The sequence below is a fragment of the Microcaecilia unicolor genome, chromosome 11 (genome assembly GCF_901765095.1).
Source record: "Microcaecilia unicolor chromosome 11, aMicUni1.1, whole genome shotgun sequence".
In the NCBI taxonomy this organism is placed as follows: domain Eukaryota; kingdom Metazoa; phylum Chordata; class Amphibia; order Gymnophiona; family Siphonopidae; genus Microcaecilia; species Microcaecilia unicolor.
Window position 1 is genome coordinate 56,688,371 of NC_044041.1, and position 23,036 is coordinate 56,711,406.

Genomic DNA, 23,036 nt, shown 5'->3' on the forward strand with positions numbered 1-23,036 from the left:
CTTAAACTTTACAGTATGTGCCTATAAAATACGAAGGCCTTATTGCTTTAAAAAATAAGACACGGGTCTCACCAGATGCCTCTGTAGCATAGCTACAGCAGCCTTGCACAACACTTGAGTTTTGAGTTCTTGGTCAGGTTTTTCCACACTCTAGATGAATGGGGATGCCAGGGAGGAAGTGTTAGTAGGCCGCAGGGATGTTTCAGAGGTAATATTTAAAGCCAACATATGGGCAATTCCCATCATGCAACAGTGGCCCTAGTGATAAAATTTAGGACTCACAATTGCAGGGTTCTGGTAGGAGAGCTGGTACATGGATTCTAGCAGACTATCACTGCAGTGGTAAGAGATAAAATAAGGGGAAAATAGCCCTCCCTCCAGAAGCAACACACAAAGCCCTAGTTCAAGGTATGAGTAAATGGCCATATCCAACCCCAACCCCCCCAAAGATAGGTCACTGTGCCAATAAGGTCAGATATCACATCAAGGACCAGTAAAGACTAAGCACACACTATCCATACAATTAACTCAGTTTATAACAAACATGCACTCCATTCTGTTTGAGTCAGAAGGGGATTTCCCCCATTTTCTGTGTTAAAAAAAAATCAAATCTTATTGTTTGAAAAATGTGAAAAAATATACATCACCAAAATTCCTCCCCATGTGTTTTGTATACCCCTAGCACTATGTCTCATTGTGTGTACACACGGGTGATGTCACTGTATTTGCCTTCAGGAGCCTCATAGTTGCTGCAAGGTGGAGTATAACTTGTGCCTGGTCTTTCCACAGGCAGAAGCCCCTGGTCTCGCAGCATAGCTGCCTTGTAAAGCTCCTCTGATTCGAGCTGCAGCTCTGCCAGCGCCTCCTGCTGAGCCTTCAGCAGTGACTGGATAGCTGCCATTTCTGTCAGATGTTCTTGTTGCTTGTAGTGTGACCATCTCTTCATAAGTAGAGCACGCCTTTCCTGCTCCTCAAACGAGAGTGGTAGAGGATCACGTACTCTGAAATAAAACAGAGTAAATGATGACAGATAAAGACTAATTGACTTAGGCAACCTATTCTATTACAGAAAGACAAGAAATTGCACACCTTGCAAGCTCAAAGCCAGTTTCCCACTGCACCTGTTTCAGTAGTAGCAATCCTATTAACTGTCTATAAATGTGATATTTGTTTTTGAAGAATCATGCAGCACATTCTGTACAAGTCTTGCTAAACTCATCCACACCATGATCTTCCTAACCTCAAACTAGGCTGTCTGTATTGAGTAGGGGTGGGGAGAGGTAAAGGCTTTATCCCCAGTACATCACTGTAGGCTGCAGTGGGTAAGACTTGTCTGTTAGCTTCCGTAGGAGAATTACCACTTTGCTGCTTAGAAGCTGAAGGTCACAAGCTCAAATTCTGAGATAGTCAATTGGAAAACAAGAAGAAATGCTGCAGTGAGAATGGAGTTTCCCCCCTCCCCTGCTAAGCTATGGGAAGCAGATCACTTTTACAACAAGTCCAAAATATATTTCCTAGGTAAATATTATTTGCTTCTAGGCAGGTCATAGCTTGCTCTTGGATCAGTTAGTGCAGCATGAGCTTGGCCTTTCCTTATAGTATCCCCCATAAGTGATTGAGTGCTGAAATGTGTCCTGCTGACCATATGCTCTAGCTCAAAGTACCACCTCCAGACTGAAGTGGTCTTACTTTGTCTCATCCTTGTATCTGGCTGGGGTTATAAAATCCTCGATGGGGATGAGCTCAGGAGGCACACGTTCCAGTTTCTTAAGTTTCTTCTTCAAACGCTCTCTTGCTGCCAGTTCTCGCCTTGGATCCACCTTCTTCTTCTTTTTAGGTTCTGCCCTGATGGTAGAAACAAACAAAAAGATAGATTTCTTAGTTATTTAAATACACATGAGGACACAGGTTTTAAGTATTTTTATTGATGCACTGGCAGCCTAGGACATAAGACAACAGTGTGAGAATGCTGCAGGTCTGAAATACTGATGAGATACGCCTTTGCAATCTAGCGTAAAGCAATGCACCACCAGATTCAATACGAGCAAGAACACAGACATATTATAGTTACAGCAAATATTCATGTTCTCCCTACACATTCAAAGAAAGCCCACAAAATGTCATATTGACATGAAATTACTATTCAAGCACAATTTGAATTTGAGACTTAATTAGTGGCCTTTCTAAATCCAAGTTTAAGCTGAGTTACAAATTAAGGTACAAGTTATTTACATTTCCAAGCAAACTTAGAATTTAAGTTGTACCTCGGACAATGGAGAGTGAATTGACTTGTGCAAGGGCACAAGGATTTGAAACCTTGCTTTCCCTGGTACTCAGCCTGCACTGGTCATAAGAAACTACATGTGCTATAGCTTTTCCCCCTTTTCCGCATGTTATGTGCACACAGATATTCAGACAGGCCCCACTCACAGCAGTGATTTCAGGGCTACAGAGAGCCCAGAAACGCGTATCATGGCTGAAAGATCAGAGTAGCTTACCTGACAGGAAGAGCTGCCCTGAGAGCCAGCAAAGAAGTTTGCCAGTGGGAACCATGACTTTGGCCATTCCAGATCCATCGTGAGCTAAGGAAAACATTGCAGTACTGCATTAAAACTGGTATCTATTCCCCAATAACCAGCAAATGTATACCCCATGTATTTGTAACAACATTTTTCCCAGCACAAAGGTTCAAAGTGGTTTACAGCATTAAGAATAACTTTATCCACTAGATGATTTTACAGTAAAAATCATTTCAAGCGCACAAACTAATCTGTAGCTCTTTTAAAACCAGGATAGTCCCAGGTCAGCAGGAACAGACTGAGACTACATAAGGAAAGATCAGGAGCTTCTGTAAAGGATAATGAAAATTACAGTTCCGACATAGCAACTAAATATTACTTCAACACTTACCTGTGTTTACTGCTTTCCCTCAATAACAGATGCAAAGTAGTGGTAACACCTGCAAACATCTGTCTTCCTAGAGCTCTAAAGGATGTCAAAAGAAGAATCTGTTACTAGGAGTAATAAGCAAACAATACTGGGAGGAGAGGCTGCTCTTTGCATGTACCATACAGAAGAAATGGGTGTTAAGGATCCAAGGAGAAGCTGCTTTCTGTATATACCTTGCTGCAAGGATGGGTGTAAAGGATCCAGAGACTGCTCTCTGCGTGTAACTTACTGCGGGGTCAGTGTAAAGGATCCAGGAAGGACAGGCTGCTCTAGCCGTATGACAACTGCAAGAGAAGCTGTAAAGAATCCAAGGAGAAGCTTCTCTGTACGCGTACCAACAGCAGGGATGGCTCCAGGAGAGGAGAGAGACTCTAGCCTTCACATGTATCTTACAGCAGGGATGTATGAAGGACGGAATCCTGGAAGGAGAGATTGCTCTGTGGATCCACCCTACAGCAAATTCAATGACTGAGAAAGAAAGAAACGTCCTTTCCCTCCTCCAATCTCATATCACATTGCTTTCCTGTCCCTGTGCGCTATCTTTGAAAATCCGGCCAGCAATTGATGCTTCTTCATGTTAGTTCCGTATTCCAACATCCAGCTTCATGTCTGCATCGATTTATACGTTTCTTAATCTAAAATAAATAATACATAATAAGTTACTTTCTACAGGGTATAAAATGTATCTATTACTTTGTTTAATTTTAATTTTTTAAAAATACTGATATATGTCGAAACCTCTTCATTAAAAAAAAGCATTTTTTCTAAAAAAAATAAAAAAGTAACCCTATTATTCACAGCACCAACATTTAGGCAGGCTACCGTTCTAAAGATGGCTGCTTGTCATTGTCAGTACTCGCGTCACCTTTCTTCGGTGTTGATACTACCATTTGCCTTATAGACTGGCTCGTCCTCAACTGTGCCTTCGTATTTTTAGTACCCCTAAATGATTTCCAGTGTGAGATCTCAGTTTACCGGAAAACGAAATAAGAAACGAAGGGCTCGGAAGTGCCAAAATACAGATTACAAGTATTCCTATCCTTTAAATCGGGGTTTTAAGTTTAATTGAGGTGATGGATAAATCCACTGTGGGAAAATTGCAAGCAATTTTTGCAAACTCCTAGTTCATAACCCGAACGTCCTAAATATCTTTTTTTTTTAGGGGGTATTAATGCGTCTGCTCCTGATCCCAGCTGTCAGCTCTTTGAGCTCCAGGGTGTGGTCCCAGTACAGGGTGAAATGGGGACAACCACGTCCATTTAGCATAGAATAAGGATCCGGATTGGGGCTGGCGAAGGGTCCACTTTATTTGGCTGAGATCTCGGTTCTATTGTAGCTGAAGGACTAAATTCTAGATAGCTTGCTTATAATCATACAGAACTATACTGAGAGGTCCTATTTCAGGACACGAATGACCCCCCCCCCCCTTACCCTCCCCCTTGCCCTTATTACTCCTTAACCCTCCTCAGGCTACCCCGACTAGCACAGGATGGGACAAATTATCCTTGTTACCCCCAGGAAAGTTCGGATCCCTATAGAAATTCCAGACTGAGACCCTTTAAAGCCTCTTGCTCCAGATTAGAGTCTCCGGACTTTGGTTTTTGTTCCTGCTCCTTAGGGCTGCCGGCAGGTCGCCGTTCCCGTCCGGACATACTTCAGGCGCCCTCCGCCGCCACTTCCTGCAGCCGCGACCGGAGCCAGCGGAGGATGGAGCGGCGCTGAGGGAGCGCGACCCCGGTACACGGAGGGAGGGCGGCAGAGCCCCGGAGCACAGCGGCTCAACCATGAAGCTCCTCAAACCCAGCTGGATCAATCATAGCGGTGAGACCTTTAGGGAAGGCAGGGAGATGCAACTGCTGCTAGTCCCGGGCTACTGATGGACTCTCTGGAGCCTGGAGACAGTGTATACTGGGCTCAGAGGACAGCCCCTGCACGTTTAGGGATAGAGATGGGGATGTGCCTTGCATAAGACCAATGTGTGCTGGGGTTGTGTCATGCACGCACCCGGTCTGTGCTGGGGGTAAAAACCTGTTCTGCAAGCACTGGGTACGTGCTGCGAATGGGAATAAGTCTTGCATGCTCCCGATCTGACCAGGGGCAGGAAAGACGCATCCTGCATGCCCCAGTTGTGGGCTGGGGACACGTCGTGCACGCCCCAGTTGTGTGCTGGGGCTGGGGACGCGTTGTGCACGCCCCAGTTGTGTGCTGGGGCTGGAGACGCTTCGTGCACGCCCCAGTTATGGGCAGGGGCTGGGGACGCGTCGTGCATGCCCCAGTTGTGTGCTGGGGCTGGGGACGCTTCATGCACGCCCCAGTTGTGGACAGGGGCTTGGGACGCGTCGTGCACGCCCCAGTTGTGTCCTGGGGCTGGAGACGCTTCGTGCACGCCCCAGTTATGGGCAGGGGCTGGGGACGCGTCGTGCATGCCCCAGTTGTGTGCTGGGGCTGGGGACGCTTCATGCACGCCCCAGTTGTGGACAGGGGCTTGGGACGCGTCGTGCACGCCCCAGTTGTGGGCAGGGGCTGGGGACGCGTCGTGCATGCCCCAGTTGTGTGCTGGGGCTGGGTACGCTTCATGCACGCCCCAGTTGTGGACAGGGGCTGGGGACGCGTCGTGCACGCCCCAGTTGTGGGCTGGGGCCGCATCGTGCATGCCCCAGCTGGGGCTGGGGCCGCGTCGTGCATGCCCCAGTTGTGGGCAGGGGCTGGGGACGCGTCATGCATGCCCCAGTTGTGTGCTGGGGCTGGGTACACTTCATGCACGCCCCAGTTGTGGACAGGGGCTGGGGACGCGTCGTGCACGCCCCAGTTGTGTGCTGGGGCTGGGGACGCTTCGTGCATGCCCCAGTTGTGTGCTGGGGCTGGGGCCACGTCGTGCATGCCCCAGTTGTGGGCTGGGGCTGAGGACGCGTCGTGCACGCCCCAGTTGTGGGCAGGGGCTGGGGACACCATGCACGCCCCAGTTGTGTGCTGGGGCTGAGGACGCATCGTGCACGCCCCAGTTGTGTGCTGTGGCTGGGGCCGCATCGTGCACGCCCCAGTTGTGTGCTAGGGATGCGTCTTGCACGCCCCAGTTGTGTGCTGGGGCTGGGGACGCATCCTGCACGCCCCAGTTGTGTGCAGTTGTGTGCTGGGGCTCTGGTTCGGTCCTCCACATACTAAGTGTGGTGCTGGGTTCGAAATGGGTCCTACACGCACCAGGTGTGTGCTGGGCTGGGGACGCGTCCTGCATGCCCAAGTTGTTTGCTGGGGCTGGGGACGCGTCCTGCATGGACTGGGCATGGCATGGTGATGTGGATGATGATATGGGCTGTGCAGATGTGATCTGTATGCACCAGGACCAAGCTAGAGATAGGGCATACCCTAAGTGAATGGAGTCTGTGTATGGGATGGGACACAAGTATAGATTAACATGAGTTTATAAAGGATTTGCATGCTTCTGCAACATGGGACTTTCTATTTTCTTTATTTACTATATTATTAAAATCTACTATATGTTACCTCAAATTCTGTTTTAAAGTATGTTGATTTTAAAATGTGATTAAAACATAAGCATCAAAATTCTCTCCGTTGAAAAGAAACAACCTGTCATTTAGGTGTTGAAAACACACATACACTAAACTGTCATCAGTCTCGGAACAGGCCAAATCCCTGTGATAGTGCAAAATAGTTCATTTAGGGACCCTTTTTGCTAAAGGGCGTTATGGGGCCCTTTTACAAAGGTGGAGGTAGCGTGTGTCTGGCAGTAATTCCGAGTTTGGCTTGTGCTGAATCCCCTTGTACAAAATAATTTCTACTGTAGTTCTTGATGGTAACTGAGAGCGTGCCCACGTTGGCACACGCAACATGCTGTGTGGTTACCGCGTGGGTAGCGTGAGAGCCCTTACCGCTAGGTCAATGGATGGCAGTAAGGGCTCGGGCTGTAAATAGGCGTGCGCTAGTTTTAATATTAGCACACGCCCAGTAAAAAAAATAGCCTTTTTCCCAGCCATGGTAAAAAATGGCTCAGTACATGCCTAAAAGATGCACCCACATTACCGCAGCTCACTTTTTATTGCAGCTCACTTTTTACTGCAGCTTTGTAAAAGGACCCCTAAGTTTCTAACACGTTAGTGCGTGTAAGGCTATTGCATAAAATGCATTAAAGCATTTTGCGGTATTGTGCTTGTTTGTGTGCCCAAACTGCACATTGCTGATTTTTTAAAAATATATTTTTTAGGAGGGGGCATGTCATGGGTGGAGAGTGGGCATTGAATCATTAACTAGCTAGCTAGTGAGTTATACTTAACGCATGCTAGCTGGTTAACACAGAGTTAACACAAGAGTACTTAGTGCCCATGGGTGTAGTTTGGGGGGGGGAGCGAGGGGGGCAGTGCCCCCCCAAATGAGCTGCTACCCCATCCTCTAATCCCTGAGCTGCCGGCAGCTTCTTCGAGAAAGCAGCACGCACACTGCTTTAGACCCACCCCGGAAGCCTTTCTTTCTCCTTCAACTTCCTGTTCCCGTGCAGGCGGGAAGCTGTAGGAGAGAGAAGGGCCTCCGAGGCAGGTCTAAAGCAGCGTGCATGCTTCTTTCGCTGAGGCTGCCGGTGGCTTGGGGGATTGGAAGATGGGGGAGGATGATACCGGGCGCCACTGGAAGACTCCAGGGGGGGTGGCGGCGGAAGAGAGACACGCCCTACCCTTTGCCCCCCTCAAATGAAACTGTCTATGCCCATGTTAGTGCCTCCTAAATAGGGTTAATGCAGGAGCACTTGCTGCTTCCTGTCAGGTACCGTATGCTATTAACAGCATTAGCGTTTGACCTGGAATAAAATATATTTAAAAAGTGCTGTGTTAAATTGGGCTTAGCATGCAGTAAATTCTGCTTATCAAAAGTTAAGCTCAGATTCTAGTCCACTTTGGTAAAAGGGCCCCTTAATAAGGTAGAGCTAATTTACATGCAAAAGCCACACTGACCTGAAGATTTTAAACAGAGCTTATTCCTGTAGGATTGATTTTTAGTACCTTTTAAACTGCTGAAAACTTTATTCATGATTTGGGTAAGTTGATTTTTTTAAATCCTAGTAAATAAAATAGTGAAAAAAGTCACACTGTTAAAATACAGTTTATCGTGCACAATACAAAATGTGGACCCTTCTGATTGATATTCACTAAGCATTTTCCAGGTAATTGCCAGTATTCAGATAATTTATTGCTTTTCCCTTGTTCTGCCCTCCCTCCAACCCTTCACTAGACAGTTAGAAGGAATTTTTTTTGCCTGACATTGACTGTATGGAGATTGAAAATGCATAGACAGTGGAGTTTTGCCTTTGAATATTGGGCCTCAGAGACCGGTATATAACTCTTTTTTTTTTTTTTTTTTTTAATGAATTAGTCTAAACTCTCATACCATATTTAAGCAAAGTCCTTAGGCTTCATAGTTTGGCTGCATTAACAGCAGTCCTGGATTTTCATTTTGCTTTCTGTATATTTCCAGGCAAGCCCATTTTTTCCGTGGATATACATCCAGATGGGACAAAATTTGTAACCGGAGGGCAAGGTATGATTATTTTTTGCAGTTGTGGAACGAATGGTCTGCTCCTTTGTGTAAAGTCAGATATGGGATATTTCTTTATCAAATCAAGACATTGTCTTATTTGAAACTCTCACAAGGTATTTAACATTATCAGTTAAAGCTAACACCTCCCCTAACAACCCATTAGATAAATCATTATATAAACTTGCTAATAAAGATTCACACACTTATAGGAGACAGTGTGGCATTTTGTGTAACAACACTGTTTGGGCAGTCTGTAAAATTGCAGGATATGACCTTACTTCATCCTGATCATGTGGAGGGTAATTTTATAACAGGCCCAGTAGGTGCCTATTTTGGGACTATTTTCTAAAGATAATGTAGATGCCTATGCATCTATAAAATAGCATTGTAAAATGTAGGTGTGAATGTACATGCATATTTTGTAAACATGCATACTTACAGCTCCACCTATGCACCTGATCATGCCTACCCCTGGGTCAGTCATGTAAAAGTACACATCTTCTCATGACTGTGTGTTTGTTTATTGTTTTATTTTTGGGGGCTTTATTAACCACCTTTATGAAGAGATTTCACCCAAGGCGGTATACAGTAGATACAGTTTAACATCAAACTTAACAATTTTGTTAACAGCATAACAATAGTAAAATGTACAAGTTTAAACATAAATACAATAGATGAGGTAAACTTGAAAACATCAAATTGAAACTTAATAATAGGATTACCCTGAAACAGGATCAAAAATAAACACATATAACAGCACCCAAAAAATTTTTTTTGTTACATTTGTACCCCGCGCTTTCCCACTCATGGCAGGCTCAATGCGGCTTACATGGGGCAATGGAGGGTTAAGTGACTTGCCCAGAGTCACAAGGAGCTGCCTTTGCCTGAAGTGGGAATTGAACTCAGTTCCCTAGGACCAAAGTCCACCACCCTAACCACTAGGCCAGTGATGGAATCAGCACACAATGAGAACATTCAAATACTAATGCTTTTCTACAATACATCTTACCATATAGCTGAGGGGCCAAATGCAGATATATAGATGTGTTCTTTTACATGGGTACCTCCTGGATAATTTTATAAGATGCTTTTATATGCCTGAAACAGGATTTATACATGAAAAATCCTTTATAAAATTACCCTCTTTTTGTCTTCCATCCCCGCCCTCATTCCACCTGTGGGACTGTTCCCTCTGCTCATTTCAGTGCTCCTGGTTTGTCCAAACATTGCTGTCCTTTCCTCATCACCATTAGCAGGAATTGGGATTAAAGCCGGCCTTATATTGTGACACCAGGAAGCAGTAGGTATGCTTTATCTCACACAGTACTACTGCCTCATTCCCCTCCACTGCAGAACATTTAGTTTGAGCATATTAAATCATTTATCTTCCTAGAATTGATTCATTAGATATCATGTAATGCAAGGTTGTATTATTAATACAGACGTTCTTAACCTTTTTTGGTTCCTGCACCCCTTTAACTGATCAATGAAACCCTTTCACCTCTTCCTAAACCATGTATCCACTAGTGACTTCTGATAGCTATGTATGTTATTAACTGTTGGCTGCTAAGATGTCACTAAAATTACAATAGTATATGGTTAATACTTCCAGTACCTGTCCTAATAATTGCCTCACTCTGTCTAAAATTTTTGAATAAATTGCCTCAAGGCTTTAAAACCCTTCTCCACACCCCATATGATCTGTTTCTGCACCCATTGAGGGTGAAATCCCAACTGATTAAGAACCTCTGGTGTAACTGAAGGATCTATTGTTAGGAAAAGAGTTTTCGAAAGTCATTCTGATGTGGACCACGGATTTTTATGTTTCAGGATTCTTTGCCTCAGTCAAAGACTCATTAGCTGTTAGTAAACCCCAAGTAATTGTCCTGCTCAGTGAGGCTGCTTAGATAGGATATGCTTGATCTTTGTCTTCCTGGATGGCTTTCTGTTTCCAGGGCAAGATTCCGGGAAGGTTGTGATCTGGAACATGGCTCCTGTCCTTAAAGAGGAAGATGAAAAGAATGAAAATATTCCCAAGATGCTCTGCCAGATGGACAATCACTTAGGTACAGTATTGTGGGACAGTATTGGGCAGGTGTAGCCAGCAGCCATTCTCACATCTGTCTGCTATTAGAGGCTGGTAAGCTGCAAAAGGAAGTGGTTCAAGCTATAATTGTTTTGTGTCTGGTAGCCAAATCCATTCCAAGTACTTGCCATGCTTCCATGTCACGGCTGTACCACAACACTACCAGCATGGAACAGCCATGGTGTTCATCACTTATCTGACTGAGGTAAAAAGGTTGTATGGAAAACTAAGTGTCCAATTCACAGTCCCTTCTCTCATTCAGTTTCTATGAGGAGAAAGCTCAGTGAACCAGGCCTTAAAAATATGCTAGTTCTGCAATCCATGTCTGGGTACATGAGAGACCTCACACTAACATCACAATGAAATCCATCGTTTGCAAGCATTTATCATTTGGCTTTCGTTTCAGTGATTAAAGGGATGGGGTTTCTTTTTGTTTGTTTGTTTGTTTTTAGCCTGCGTGAACTGCGTGCGATGGTCGAACAACGGGATGTACCTGGCATCTGGCGGAGATGACAAACTCATCATGTTGTGGAAGCGAGCGGCGTCAGTATTATCGTGTTTCACTACCTGGAGCCTGTCCACCCTTTGAGTGAATGTCACAGGGTCCACAGCATATGGGGATATAAAGGGGCGCTACTTGCGGTCTGTGGGGATGACCTTCCATGCTTCTGACATGGAGCATTTCCCTTAGAGGACAGAATCTAGCTTATCAAGAATCAAAGACCCATTGTCTTTAACATGCTTACATTACTAAGTGAGAACCTATGCATTTAGCATACTGCTGCTGTCAATCTGTCTCGCAAGAGCTCAGAAACTCTTTTGTGTGACACATGTACAGCAAGCATCAGAAGGTATATGCTGATATTTACACTGATGTCTGGGAACACAGCTAAGCTGTCACACTTGTGCAGACCCTGAATTCTGAGGTGTTTCTCTTCATGTCCACTCACAGTGAGGAATTCCAGTTTTTAAAAGTCTTCTCTGTTCCTTTAACAGCATCAAAGTGTTATTCCTGTCATTTATATTTTACTGTATACTGGTACAGCTGTTTGACAAGTAATGAGCAAAATCAAAGTGAAATCATTTTGTTAAGACTGGTTTTTGTTCTTTTCTTATGCAGATACATTGGGCCCAGCACCGTGTTTGGCTCTAGCAGTAAACTGGCGAATGTTGAGCAGTGGCGATGTGTATCCATTCTCCGAAGTCACTCAGGGGGTGAGTTCATCTGGAGGGGAGCAGCATTCACTGAGCTATTACAAGCTTGTATTTTCAATTCCTACCGTAAAAAAAAGTTGCCAGTGTGCTTCCATGATTCTGCAGATCACAAAGCAATAGAATTATATTTCAAAGTATGGGCTGGCTTTATTAAGTTGAGTTTGCGTTTAATACATATTATTTGATTAGCATGAGTTATTAGTAGATAACATGCATTATTGTTAACTGAGTTTAGCACATTAAGACACAGAGGTAAACGCAACCCTATATTTGTCTTCATAAATATTCTATTAGTGATAGGTAAGGGCATGTTCCTTCCAAGAGTGGAAGCAGAAATCTGTCTGTCCAAGCAGAGCTGGTGTTAGACATGCTATGACCCAGAGGAGAAAGTTGATTGGGCGGCCCCAAACTTCCCGGTAAATTGTGCCACCTTCAGCTTTGAGCATGCTTGGGGCCCCCTATAGCAAGGGGACTCAGGACAATTGCCGTGGTTGCTGCCCATTAATGCCAGCAGGAGAGGGCACCGAAACCTTCAACTTTAATGTTGGTTTGCTATCCAGTGCTCAGCTGGAAGGAGGATCTTGGTGTGAAGGGATGTCCTTATTAAGTGACTGTCAGTGTAAATAGAATGTTGTCATAGGTGAAGCTGTAGCCTGACTTGTATTAGCAGCTTTAATCTTCCTAATATTTGGGACATTCTTTGTGCTAGATGTGATGGATGTCGCTTGGTCCCCTCACGATGCCTGGCTAGCATCCTGCAGCGTGGATAACACAGTGGTGATCTGGAATGCACTTAAATTCCCAGGTATGCTTTTGGCTGATCCAGGTGCTAATGACTTTTATTTATTAGCCCCTGTGTTGTTTTCATCTTTTTTTTGGGGGGGGGGGGGGGGGGGGTCTGATAGCTGCCTTCTGATTTTGGGCTTTATTTTGTTTGTTTGGATTTGGTTTACACCTTTTTTCAGTTATAGCTCAAGACTAGTTAAATTCAGTTACAGTAGACCTCTTTGGGCTACAGTGCATTGAATCTTCATTTGCAACTACGCCAGGGTTTTTTAACCCTCCCAACTCTGTGCAGGTCATGGTTAGGGGCCACAAAATGTGTATAAACTCAGCTAATGTAGACCCTGAATTTGATCAGTAGGTTTTGCAGTTGAGTGATAACTGAGACTCCCTTCCCTCAGGGGCTGTGACTGCTGCCTCCACAGTATCCCCATCCTCAGCTGTCCCAGAGAGCAGAAGCCAGGCCTGTGAATCACACATAGACACCCTTCATGACAGTGCACAGCTATTGAAACTGAGTCACCAGGCCTGCCACTGTCCTTTTAATTCACACCAGCTTAACCCTGGGGTTAAGGGGAAAAATTCCCTTTTAAAACCCGTTTCTGAGCATCAGTTGGCATACTTACATCTCTTCTTTCATAAAGTACATGAACATTGCATCCCTTAGAAGTAGCAGGTATTCCAGCACAGCAGTTCTCAATCAGTTTGTAGCACACTGCATGATGTTGAGAGAAGTATGTCGCTGGGAGGTTCAGAATCACAATTGCATTTGTACAGAATCAGAAATGGTGGACAGGAGAAGCAAAATTTATAAAGTAACGTGTTCTGGAAGCTGTCACTTGTGATTTATGGAGCGTCTCCTCTATTGTAGTGTTTTAAGAGGACTGTGAGACTAGTAAATGAAGTAACGCACTGGTGCAAGATAAAATCTGTTTCCTTATTGCATTTCACCTATGGATTTCTTGCTGTGTTTTAATGAGTTGCTTATATAACACAGATGGAAGCAGTTCTGCCTTTCCTTCTGCCTGGGTGTGGCAGCACTATATATGATGAACACTTAGGGTGTGTACCACACTAACTAAATAATTTGTTGGGCTGGCTTGTTACAGCTGACAGAGGGAGGTCTGTATATCACAGAGTTTCACATTACTCAAGTGTGGTGAGATTAGCAACTTGGCAGCATTGCTGTGGCGGCGGGGGGGGGGGGGGGTAATGGACTCAATATCTAAACTTGGCTTCTGCTTCTTGAGCAGGGTAGTGGGTATTCGACGGAGGGAAAAGTGTCCCAGTCATGGTACAACATGACACCTCATTCCATTACATAAGCTTCCCGCTATTTCAGAACCTGTGGGATAGTCGTGTCCTTCAACTAGCAGGTGGAGATAGAGAACTGAAAACTGAGCTGAGACATCTCTCTTGGCATCCAGTCAAGCTCCTCAGTATCTTCTATATCCACCAGGAGGATGAACCCACTTTTCAACCTCTGGTTCTGAGTGCTTTGCTCCTGGTCCAGCTGGTCAACTTGCCACTTGGGACATATGCTGCGGTGGTAACAGGCAGGGTGAGTGGTGACTCCTGAGTAGGCAGTTAAGTGGTGTTCCTGCTATGGGATCTGCCACCAGCATCAGGCGTTGCAGGGTGTGCAAACCATGAATCCCATGAGACGCAGAGGAAACGGTCAATGGTAGCACATCTTTGGATTCAGCACAGCATCTGAATATACCGAGGTCTTCGGGTTCTCTGGCAAGCCCAGTGCACAGTTTGATGCAGGAGAGTGCAGGAATGGGCACCATTTTGTCAGGGCTGATTGGCAGTGAGGCGCATCCTCTGGCTGATAACGCACAGAGCACAGCCGATATTTTACAGTCTCAGGGCCCAACAGAGCATTCAGCTGCATCAGGATCTTTGTTTTCTCTGGAGTTTATTTTGCTTTTACACCAGGCCTGTTTACTTAAGCAGGGACAGTCAGAGTTGCTTCAAGGTGCTTCAGTTTCTCGCCTCGCTGCCCCTCCTGCTCTTAGATCTGTTTAGACCTCCAGCAGTGGGCAGCAGATGAGGCTATCTCTGCTTCTCCTTCCTGTGGCCTCGGTCTATTCAGAGGAGACATCGTTGAAGGAGTCTTAGAAGAGGGAGATGATCTGAAAGTACTGGGGTTATTTCATAAAGAGGAGCTCAGTACTCTTATTTCTGAGGTACTGGCGGTGCTTTCCATTGAGCCTTCTGATTCGGACTCAGAAGTTCCATCTTCATCAGGGGGCTTTGAGGGCCTTCTAAGGCCTTCCCGATGCATCCAGACATTCAGGACCATATAACAGCAGAATGGGTCTCACCAAGCATGGTGCTGAGTGTGGGAAGAGCCATGGCTAGCCTCTACCTGATAGTTCCGGAGGAGAAAGATAAATTTCATCTTCCCAGGGTGGACTCCCTGGTTAAGGCAGTGACTAAGCAGACCACCTTGTCAGTGGAAGGGAGCATTGCCCTAAAAAACCCACAGAATAGTAAGCTAGAAGGTTCACTGAAACAAGTCTTTGAAGTGATGTCTTAAGGCCTTCAAGCAACAGTGTGCAGCTTGTTTGTGACAAGAGCATGCCTGAAGTGGCATCAGCAGTCGGCAAAACAAGATGGGCACCATAACACCTGGCTGGAAGCGGGGTTGGCCTACTTGACTGATGCTATTTATGACATGTTATGTGTTATGGCCTACAGTATCTTTTGACTATCACAGCACATCAGCAACTCTGGTTGCGGCACTGGGCAGCGGATGTAGTGTCAAAGTCACGTCTAGTTAAATTGCTCTTTCAAGGCAAGTGGCTTTTTGGAGATGATCTCAGAAACTTGGTGAAAGAACTGGGGGAAACTACTGTGAACCACAGCGGTTGCCAGAGGATAAGCTGAAAGCCTTTTTGGTCATCCATTTTCAGGGGGCTCTTAATCTTGATTTTGAGACAGCAGATGGTACCAGCCTGGTCTTCAGCAATATGGTCAGACGTCCTGCTTTCAGGCATGCTAGTCTTCCTTTTGTGCAGACAGGAAGTCCTCTTCTCAGTTAGCGAGAGCACCTAGTGCCTCCACAGCCTCATAATGATGAGAGGCTTGTCTGCTGTTCTCTTCCTATGGTGGGAGGACATCTTCAGGAGTTTCGGGAGGAGTGGACCAAAATCAAGTCATATCAGTGATTCTGGATATTCTTACTAAAGATTATAAGTTGGAGTTCTCCCATCCTGTTGCTCCCCTCTTCTTGCAGTCTCCTTATCAAAAAGAAGATTATGTTTAAAATGAGAACGGTAAAAAAAAAGTTAAGAGGAGCAGCTGCAAAGGTCAAAAATTTACATCAGGCATGGATGCTGTTCAAAAATACTATCCTGGAAGCCCAGGCCAAATGTATTCCATGTATTGAAAAAGGAGGAAGGAAGACCAAACGACAGCTGGCATGGTTAAAAAGTGAGGTGAAGAAAGCTATTAGAGCTAAAAGAAAATCCTTCATAATATGGAGAAGGAGCCAACTGAAAATAATAGGAAACAGCATAAGGAATGGCAAGTCAAATGCAAAGCACTGATAAGGAAGGCAAAGAGAGACTTTGAAAAGAGGATTGTGTTTTGCACTGGAGGCAAAAACACACAGTAGAAACATTTTTAGTTATATTAAAAACAAGAAACCAGCCAAAGAATCAGTTGGACCGCTAGATGATTAGAAACATAGAAACATGACGGCAGATAAGGGCCAAGTGGCCCATCCAGTCTGCCCATCCTCAGTAACCACTAACTCCTCCTTTTCCTAAGGGATCCCACTATCTTTACCTACTTATCTCTTTTATTACTGTTATATTTGTTATATTATACTAGTGAAACATGCCCGTTTCTTGCGGCAATGAAACAGGCGCTAGCATGGTTTCCTTCCGGACCTCCCCCCCCCTCCCTACTCACCCCATCGGCGTTCATCCTCCATTGTTGCGGACCTCGGCGCGCCACCTTCAATCTGCTGACATTGCTCCGCCCTCGACGTTATCACGTTTGAAGCGAGGGCGGGGCCCCAACACAGTGTTTTCGGTGGCTTCACCACCACGAAGGCTTCGAACTGGAAGGAAGTGCCCGGAGGACCTGACAGTGACGTCAGTGTCCTCAGAACGTTGAGGATGAGTTTTATTATATAGGATTGTTATATTGTTCTTCCCATTACTATGTAAGCCGCATTGAGCCTGCTTTGAGTGGGAAAGCGCGGGATACAAATGTAATAAATAATAATAATGCCTCTCCCACGCTTCCTTAAATTCTGACACAGTCCTCGTCTCCACGACCTCCACCAGGAGGATACGCATCCACCACCCTTTTGGTGAAAGAGTATTTTCTTAGAGTCCTCCTAAGTCTGTTTCCTCTTAAATTCATTGTATACCCCCTCATTCCAGAGTTTTCCTTCATTTGAAAAAGGCTCGCCTCCTGTATATTGATACCACTGAGGTATTTAAATGTCTCTTTCATATCCTCTCTCTCTCTCTCTCTCTCTCTCTCTCTCTCTCTCTCTCTCTCTCATCTGTTCCAGAATATACATATTGAGGTTCTTAAGCCTGTCTCTATATGTTTTACGACAGAGACCACTTACTAATTTTGTAGCCGCCCTCTGGACTGACTCCATCCTGTTTATATCTTTCCGTAGGTGCGGTCTCCAGAATTGCATGCCGTACTCTAAATGGGGCCTCACCAGAGACTTATACAAGGGCACTATCACCTCTTTATTCCTACTAGTCATCCCTCTCCTTATGCACCCAAGCATCTTTCTGGCTTTGGTCGTCACCTTTTCTACCTGTTTGGCCGCCTTAAGGTCATCAGACACAATCACGCCCAAGTCCCACTGTTCTTTCATACACAGCAGCACTTCTCCCCCTATAATGTACCGTTCCCTTGGATTCTTGTATCCCAAGTGCATGACCCTGCATTTCTTAACATTAAATCATAGTTGCTAATTATCAGACCATTCTTCAGGCTTCGCTAGATCCTTCTTCATACCATCCACACCCTCCGGGGTGTCCACCCTATTACAGAGTTCAGTATCATCTGCAAAGAGACAAACCTTACCAGACAGTCCTTCTGCAATGTCACTCATGAAGATGTTAAAAAGAGCCAGCCCGAGGAGAGAACCCTGCGGTACACCACTGATAACAGCCCTTCCCTCAGAGCAAGCTCCATTTACCACTACCCACTGTCCCTTCCATTTAACCAATTTTTAACCCAGTCAATCACTTTAGGTCCCATACCGAGGGCACTCAGTTTATTTATCAGTCGCCTGTGCGGGACCGTGTCAGAGGCTTGGCTAAAATCCAAGTACACCACATCTAGCGCCCCTCCCATGCCCAACTGTTTGGTCACCCAGTCAAAGAAATCAATCAGGTTTGTTTGACATGATCTGCCTCTAGTGAAGCCATGCTGCCTCGAGTTCTGAAGTCCATTTGATTTGAGAAATCTCATGATCCAAAGCATTTTCATTAGTTTACTCACCATTGAGGTCAGACTGACAGGTCTGTAATTCCCAACCTCCTCCTGACTTCTGCTCTTGTGCAGAGGGACCACGTCCACCCTTCTCCAGTCCTCCAGGACCACTCCAGACTCTAAGGAAGCATTGATGAGGTCAGACAGTGGTGCCACCAGAACATCTCCGAGTTCCCTGAGTACCCTCTGATGTGTCCCGTCAGGCCCCATCACTTTGTTTTCTTTTAGTTTAGCAAGCTCCTCCCGAACAGAGTCTTTCTTCTGAAAATCAATCCCAGTCTACCCATTAACATTTGTTTTCTGTGGTCCTACCTTCAGCCTTTCATCCGTGTTCACAGAACAGAAATAATTGTTAAGCAGTTCAACTTTATCCTTATCAGCTTCTACATATTCCTCCCCCTCAGCTTTGAGTCTCAGAATGCTATTATGCCACTTCCTCCTGTCATTTATGTATCTGAAAAATGTCTTGTCCCCCAATTTTACCATATTGGCTTCCTTTCTTCCATTTGCCTCTTCATATTCCTGACAGCTTTTCCAGCTTCCCTTAACTTTTCCAGGTATTTTTCCCTGTCCTCTTTCTGAGTCTTCTTGTAACGTATGAAAGCTAACCTTCTTTCCCTTACGTTTTCATCTACTATGTTTGAGAACCAGAGCGTACTTCTTTTTCTCTTACTTTTATGTAGTTTTCTAACATAAAGGTTTGTCGCCTTTAAAATAGCTCCTTTCAGTTTCACCCACTGCCGTTCTACTTCCTTCAGCTGTTTCCATCCATCTAACTCTTTCCTGAGAAATTCCCCCATCTCGGCAAAGTTAGTTCTTTTGAAATCTGGGACCTTCAATCTTGAATAAACACTCTCCTCCTCTATCTTAATAATTAACCACACCTTTTGGTGGTCACAAGATGCCAGATGATATCCCACCGTAATATCAGAAACATTTTCCCCATTTGTGAGCACCAGGTCTAGGATAGCTCCATCCCGCATTGGTTCCTTTACCCATTGCTGAAACAATTCTTCCTATACAGAATCCAAGATCTCTTTGCTTCTAGACGACTGCGCGGCAGGGATGCCCCAGTCGATGACTGAGGGATAACAGGGGCAATCAGGGAAGACAAGGCCATAGCAGAGAGATGTTCTTTGCTTCGGTCTTCAATGAGGAAGATGTGGAAGAGGTACCGGTGCCATAAATGTTATTCAGTGCTGATGAGTCAGAGAAACTGAATCAAATTTCTGTAAACCTGGAAGATGTAATGGGGCAATTTGACAAATTGAAGAGTAGCAAATCACCTGGATCGGATGGTATACATCCCATAAGTGATAGAATTGAAAATTGAACTTGCAGAACTATTACTAGTAATAGGTAATTTATCTTTAAAATAAAGTATGGCAGTGGAAGATTAGAGGGTGGTCAATGTAATGCTGATTTTTAAAAAGGGAATTGCAAGAGGATTGTGAAAAATTGCAAGAGGACCTTACGAGACTGGGAGACTGGGCATTCAAATGGTAGATGACGTTTAATGTGAGCAAGTGCAAAATAATGCATGTGGGAAAGAGAAACCTGAACTATAGTTACGTGATGCAAGGTTCCACATTAGGAGTCACCGACCAGAAAAAGGATCTAGGTGTCACAGTTGACGATACGTTGAAACCCTCTGCTCAGTGTATGGCGGCTGCGAAGAAATCAAATGGAATGTGAGGTATTATTAGGAAAGGAATGGAAAACAAAAATGAGGATATTCTATGCCTTTGTATTGATCCATAGTGCAAGGAGTAGCCTAGTGGTTAGTGCAGTGGACTTTGATCCTGGGGAGCTGGGTTCGATTCCCACTGCAGCCCCTTGTGACTCTGGGCAAGTCGCTTAATCCTCCATTGCCCCAATAAGTACCTGCATATACTTTGAAAACCGCTTTGAATATAGTTGCAAAAACCACAGAAAGGTAGTATATCAAGACCCATTCCCTTTCCCTTATTCTGAGTTTCTCCTTACTGCTTGTCTGTGTAAATACTGAGGAACTGAACTGGATGCCAAGAGAGAGATGTCGCTGCTCAGTTTTTCAGTTCTCTATCTGTACCTGCTAATTGATAGACAGAACTATCCCTCAGGTTCTGGAATAGTGGGAAGGACTAATGGAAGAAAATTATCAGGTAAGACCTAATTTCTTCTGATTGACTTAATGGTTTTTATTCAGGATCATGCTAACCCAACATCTAACAATTAACAATTCCAAACAAAGACATCAAGCGGTTACATGACAGTGATCAAGCAAAACAGAATAATAAGCAAAAACATCTTTTAGCAAAAAACTGGGTAACACATGATCCCTTTTTTGTTTTATGAAACACCTCCCACCACCCCTCACTACTCTAGTTTCCGTTCAGGTTTAACAGTTGTATTCAAGATCACCCCCAACCCTACCTTAACCCATTTCTTAAACAAGTACTGAGATGACCTGGGATCTGGGCTCTTATTTATTTATTACATTTTTATCCCATACTTTCCCACTAAAAGCAGGCTCAATGCGGCTTACATAGTAATAGGTAACACAGAATTTTGTTATGTAAAGTAGGAAATTAACTATAACATAGTAATAGGATGGATGGGTAGGTAGAGATAGGTGATAGAGAGGAAGGTAAGGTGGGAGACTCCTGATTGACATAAATGTACTGTTAAGCTCGGTCAGAGGATTGTCAGAGCAGTGAGAGGACTGGCTGGCAGGGGGTAAGAAGGGTTGGTGAAATTAAAGATGGCTAAAACTCTGGTTACATGCAAATCCTTTTTTGTGTCTCCTTAACCCAGTTGAGCTGGAAGCACACAAAAACAAGTTAACAAAAATGACTACCATTTTTGATCTGTGCGATGTCTGGCTGCTTAGTCTTAAGACGACACCTTGAGAAAAGTGTACCTAGAATCTCCCCTACTGTTCAAAGGCATGGGACTGGATTTTCAACTGGCATGGTCACTGGCTAGCACTTAACTTAGTATGTATATTCAACACCATTACCTGTCTAGGTAGCGATTGGTTATCGCACCAAAACTATTTGTTCAGCAGCTGAGTATCGCTGCTAAATGATGAATTTGTACTGTTGCCTTGCACCTTCTCTAACCTGGCCCAACATTATATAGATAATATCAGGCTGTTTAGTGGTTTAAATGGCCTGATGTTGTCGGTATAATATCTAAAAGAAAAATCTATACATAAGGGAGTTGTGTGTTGGCCACCCAGTGGCCAATTCACAACTCCCTTTGTATATCTGGCAGCCAGCTTTCAATTAAAGTCTTTGATTATCAGTCTGGTGGTACAGTTTGTTTGTTCCTAAGATCTTTCTGAAACTCTGTCTCTTACTCCTGGTCTAGAGATTATTGCCACACTGCGCGGGCACTCTGGCCTGGTCAAAGGGCTGACGTGGGACCCTGTTGGGAAGTACATTGCCTCACAGGCTGATGACCGCAGCCTGAAGGTCTGGAGGACTATGGACTGGCAGCTGGAAACGAGCATCACCAAACCTTTTGATGAGGTATTTGTGCTGTGCCACATACACTTGAAGACGAGAGGTGCTTTGTATATTCTCTCTTTATGAGGATAAGCTATATACCTGCATAAATAAAGGCTTATGCACAGAAAAAGGTTTCTTTTAAAATTGTTTTAGATAGTCAAACCCCGCATACATTGTTCCATGCATTTTGGGCATGTCCAGGGGTAAGGGCTTTCTGGGCACAGGTTGAGAGATTCTTGTCCCGGATGTTGGGATCATCAGTAACGGGAACTTGGGATCACTTTGTATTGGACACGAAAAGGGCCTTCAGGACACACTCAGCGGGGGCACGCACCTTATGCCGTAAGCTTAGCTTGGTGGCGCGGAAGACTGTTCTGCAGTATTGGATGGCTCCGGAGTCGCCGGCTTACTGGCACTGGAGAAATCAGGTACACCTTTTAGCAACATGGGAAGCACGGGAGGCTAGGGGCTCCCCGAAGAGATATGCAAATTTTAAACAGATATGGGGGCCTTATCTGGAGGCATTAAGCCCTAGAGGACGTAGTTTACTCCTTAATTGGCATAATGCGACACCCTGAAGGTTAAAGATAATTCTGATCACACATATTCTATAGTCAAAAGACAGCGGGGGGGGGGGGAAGGAAGGGGGAAGGGATCTCTCAGGGCTATTAGAATACAAGCCAGGAGGGAGATCGGGGAGAGAGGGGTGAAGGGGTAAACAATTGGATGGTATCATTGAAAGAAGAGGGAGGGAGGGGTGGGGGGAGGAGGGTGAAAAAAAGGGGGGGGAAAATAATGTTGGATTCTGATAATGATCACAGACGACAATTGGCTTTGTAGATTCATATGTGCAAAAAATTTTATTTCTGTATTGGTTGGTCAATAAAAATGTTGAAACATAAAATTGTTTTAGATTATGTGTGGACGAAGAGTGCATACACAGCCTGTGTATGCATCAGAATGCCTAAACTGGATGGCAGTATTTCCGGGATAGGAGTGGGGAGGGGTTATCATTTCCCCTAGTTATGATCACAGGAGTGTCCTAAAAACTAGGGGAACTGGGTTCGACTCCCACTGTAGCTCTTTATGACTCTGGGCAAGTCACTTAACCCTCCGTTGCTCCAGTTACAAAATGTGTACCTTTATATAAAGTGCTTTGATTTGTAATCACAGAAAGGCAGTATATCAAATCCCATCCCCTTTCCCATATCTAAACATGTATAATATGTAATATACTTTCTACCTATTAGGTTTGTCTTTTTGTAATTTGCTTTTATGTCTGTGGTGAGCCAGCACAATATCAAATGAAAATAATATAAATATGAACATAGTTTATGCACATACATGTGTGTTTTATAAGATAAACGCTCCCCTCCCCCCCCCCAACTGCACCATTCTCACAACTACCCCTGCGGTACTGGACAGTGTTAGAGCCTCCATCTCACTGTGAATGTGGATGCATCATTCAATTTGCATCACAGTGTAGG

The 23,036-nt window shown here is 44.7% G+C and overlaps 2 protein-coding genes across 5 annotated transcripts in view; one reads left to right on the plus strand and one right to left on the minus strand.

Moving 5' to 3' along the window:
* Positions 1–518: 518 nt before the first annotated feature.
* On the minus strand, positions 519–4,812 carry MRPL40 (mitochondrial ribosomal protein L40). 4 transcript variants are annotated; one of them, XM_030217428.1, is made up of 6 exons: positions 4,778–4,812; positions 3,179–3,584; positions 2,911–2,985; positions 2,499–2,582; positions 1,690–1,845; positions 519–1,001 (listed from the first exon to the last, which is right to left on the minus strand). In XM_030217428.1, exons 3-6 carry the CDS (start codon positions 2,967–2,969, stop codon positions 692–694), a joined length of 609 nt encoding a protein of 202 aa, XP_030073288.1. In that variant the 5' UTR covers positions 2,970–2,985; positions 3,179–3,584; positions 4,778–4,812; the 3' UTR covers positions 519–691. The 4 variants fall into 4 exon arrangements, with proteins under 4 accessions (XP_030073288.1, XP_030073289.1, XP_030073286.1 ...); XM_030217429.1 differs by lacking the exon at positions 4,778–4,812 and adding an exon at positions 4,462–4,547 and having other exon boundaries at positions 3,285–3,584; XM_030217426.1 differs by lacking the exon at positions 4,778–4,812 and adding an exon at positions 4,462–4,547.
* The window catches only part of LOC115479495 (protein HIRA), a 58,791-nt gene continuing 39,575 nt past the window's right edge, over positions 3,821–23,036 (plus strand). Inside the window, exons 1-8 of the mRNA XM_030217424.1 lie at positions 3,821–3,978; positions 4,568–4,770; positions 8,428–8,490; positions 10,446–10,556; positions 11,029–11,119; positions 11,697–11,791; positions 12,501–12,596; positions 21,410–21,570. Of these exons, the coding sequence (XP_030073284.1) occupies positions 3,896–3,978; positions 4,568–4,770; positions 8,428–8,490; positions 10,446–10,556; positions 11,029–11,119; positions 11,697–11,791; positions 12,501–12,596; positions 21,410–21,570 (903 nt within the window). The 5' untranslated portion in view covers positions 3,821–3,895. The remainder of the gene's footprint in view (positions 3,979–4,567; positions 4,771–8,427; positions 8,491–10,445; positions 10,557–11,028; positions 11,120–11,696; positions 11,792–12,500; positions 12,597–21,409; positions 21,571–23,036) is intronic.

Excerpts from the sequence above, each read along its gene's own strand:
- MRPL40 (XM_030217428.1), bottom strand. The coding sequence starts at position 2,969 with ATGTTTGCAGGTGTTACCACTACTTTGCATCTGTTATTGAGGGAAAGC. Across the intron at positions 1,846-2,498 it reads AGGGCAGCTCTTCCTGTCAG|GGCAGAACCTAAAAAGAAGA; the intron begins GTAAGCTACTCT and ends TTCTACCATCAG. Across the intron at positions 1,002-1,689 it reads AGATACAAGGATGAGACAAA|AGTACGTGATCCTCTACCAC; the intron begins GTAAGACCACTT and ends GTTTTATTTCAG.